The 2,636-nt window shown below is 21.9% G+C and overlaps 2 protein-coding genes across 2 annotated transcripts in view; both read right to left on the bottom strand.

The window, feature by feature from the left end:
* Nucleotides 1–152: 152 nt before the first annotated feature.
* On the bottom strand, nt 153–2,486 carry LOAG_14434 (hypothetical protein; the record flags this gene model as incomplete). The annotated part of the gene is made up of 3 exons (XM_003149931.1): nt 153–296; nt 1,962–2,142; nt 2,408–2,486. Coding segments are annotated over 3 exons (404 nt in total), but the record flags the coding sequence as incomplete, so codon positions are not given.
* The window catches only part of LOAG_17917 (hypothetical protein), a gene marked incomplete at its 5' end in the record, with an annotated part of 5,809 nt that continues 5,636 nt past the window's right edge, over nt 2,464–2,636 (bottom strand). Inside the window, one exon of the mRNA XM_020450584.1 lies at nt 2,464–2,486. The remainder of the gene's footprint in view (nt 2,487–2,636) is intronic.

Here is a 2,636-nt window from a genome sequence, read left to right as displayed (position 1 = left end):
TCTCTCTCTCTCTCTCTCTCTCTTCCTTTTTCTCTCCTCTCTCGCTTTCTCTCTTTAATCAAAAAAAAACAATTGAATTTACTTTACAATTATATCTAAGTTTTTTTTCTTATTTCTTATACATTCATTAAATAATAAAGAAATAGAAATGATTAATGCATGACCAATTGCGCCGTAAGAAGCGCCAAAGCATTCATTGGCATATTTCCGGAATGTATTCGACTTGAGGCAAATATTAAAATGCCAGTAAATGCTGATGAATAATCCATTAAAGCGATTGTTGTACGAAAGAATCCCTGAAATGAAAAATAAAAAAAAAAAGGATAAAATCTTATATTTTATTAATTTCAATTTTTCCATTAATTTTAATTTTATTGCTTTTTCTTTCTTTTTTTTTTTTGCAATGATAATAAAATGAAATATTTATTTATTGCGCTTTCAATAAATGATATAAGAAATAGAAGATATGATAATAAATTGATAGCAATTCATGATCGCATTATTTTATCATTAAATACAGGCAAATAATGAATGGAAATGGAAAAATGAAAATGGAATTTCATTTCATGATATATTAAGTAATTATTAAATGATTACCCAAGTCTATCGAATAATGATTATCCAATTCGATAAAATAATCATTTTGAGATATATTCTATCAAACATTTTTATATATTCTATTAAACATTTTACTAAAAACTAATCCATGAATTAAATTTCATTGCACATTACTGATGAGTTTAAATTTTTTTTTTTTATTACAAATGAATATTTGATGAAGCAAATCTTTCCTTTTATTTTGCTACAAATTGATTAATTCATCAATTAACGAGTAAACTACCAGATTAGCTAGTCCCAAACATTTAAATTCTAATTTTACTAAAGGCTAATTTACCAATTAAATTCTATTGCACATAATTAATGAATAAAATTTTTTAATTTTTAAATTCCTTTTTTAATTTTTTAACTTTCACTACGAATGAACATTTGATGAGTAAATTTTTTATTAGTTTTATTGTAAATTAATTAATCAAATAATCCTCAATAATAAGCAATAAGTGAATTTTTAAATAACTACAAAAAATTATCATTCAAATTAAAATATAAAATTTTAATTTAATTTATGAATTTTCATTCATTAATTATTTCACAAATTATTTCTCAACCGTATATCTGTCTAAACAACTCTCTTCCCATATTTATTCATAAGTTTAATTTTAATTATCAAGAAAAAAAACATTAAATATTTTCAAATTTTATATAATATGTTAAATGAAATTATTAAAGTGAACGATATCTGTTGTAAATAAATTCATTGCTTAATTTGTTCATTGATTGGATTTTTAATAAATGCATTTCAAAAATGATGTATAATTTCGATTGAAAAGTTTAAAAACTTAAACTTTTTTTAAACTAAAAACAAGAAAAAGTGTTGTCTCGTTTTGTCCTTTTTTAATTATCAATTGTTCATTATCAAAAGATAATCTGAAATCAAAATTTTCACTTTTTTACTCTCTCCTTTTTTTGACTATTTTTAAACAAAAATATTGTCAATCATACAAAGATAACTGAAATGATGCTTTGGAAATTGTCAAAACATTTGAAGGAAAAAAGTTTAAATTCAATCATCAGAAAATGAAACAATCAAAAAGAAAGAGAAAAAGGAGAGGAAAAAAATGAAACCGAGTGATTTAAATGAATAAAAATGGTTAATAATATGGGTAAAAGATAAAGTTGAAATATTTAAATGAATTTTCAGAGAAATAGCTGAAATGAGTAATTGGTATGGGTAAGATGGGAAGAGAAATATTTAAATAAATTTAAGAAAAATGTTGAAATGAGTAAAGTTATAGGTAAAATAGGAAAATGAAGTTTAAATATTAAAATGAATTTCAGTGAAATAACTGAAATGAATAATGGTATGGGTAAAATAGGAAGGTGAAATATTTAAATTTACTTACATGAATTTCAGAAAAATATTGAAATGGATATTTTTCGACATTTTCTGGTGTAATTTCATGTTCATTGCTTTTGTTAAATGAAAATCCAAATATTGTAAGACCAGAAATCAGGATGGTAAATAGAATTAATGGTAAGAGCAAACAAAATCGCATAAGGAACCATCCTGGATTACTACCATATCTTGAAAAAAAAAATAAAACAAATAAAATTTGCTAAATTATATTGCAATAAATTTATTAATTGCGATATACACTAATTTGTTGTATGTTAATTTTCGAAAATTTTGAAAAATTTCATAAATTTTTTTTTTGAAATTTTAAAATTAAAAAAAAAAATTTTTAGATAAAACTTACTTTTTTACAATTAAAAATAATATTAGCCAAATTAAAATATGTGCAAGACTAAGTGAAAAGACCGGAAATTCAATGGAAAATTTTCCCATAACATTAGGATCTTCAAAGTACCATGCATTTGGTACCCAATTGGATATATTAGTATAATGCGATAATTGTCGAATTCCATATCTTAAAAATGCATAATTAATAAATTCTTTATTTGTTTTAATAGAAATTGAAAAAATAAACGAATAAAAGTAAAACTTTTTTTGGCTTTTCATTTAAAATAAATTAATAATTTCTTCCCTTTTTCTTTTTTCGTTTTTTTTTTTTNTTTTT

Source organism: Loa loa, assembly GCF_000183805.2.
Source record: "Loa loa unplaced genomic scaffold supercont3.151, whole genome shotgun sequence".
NCBI classification, from domain to species: Eukaryota; Metazoa; Nematoda; class Chromadorea; order Rhabditida; family Onchocercidae; genus Loa; species Loa loa.
Note: the sequence above shows the minus strand (reverse complement) of the source record. Positions and strands in the feature narration are given on the sequence as shown.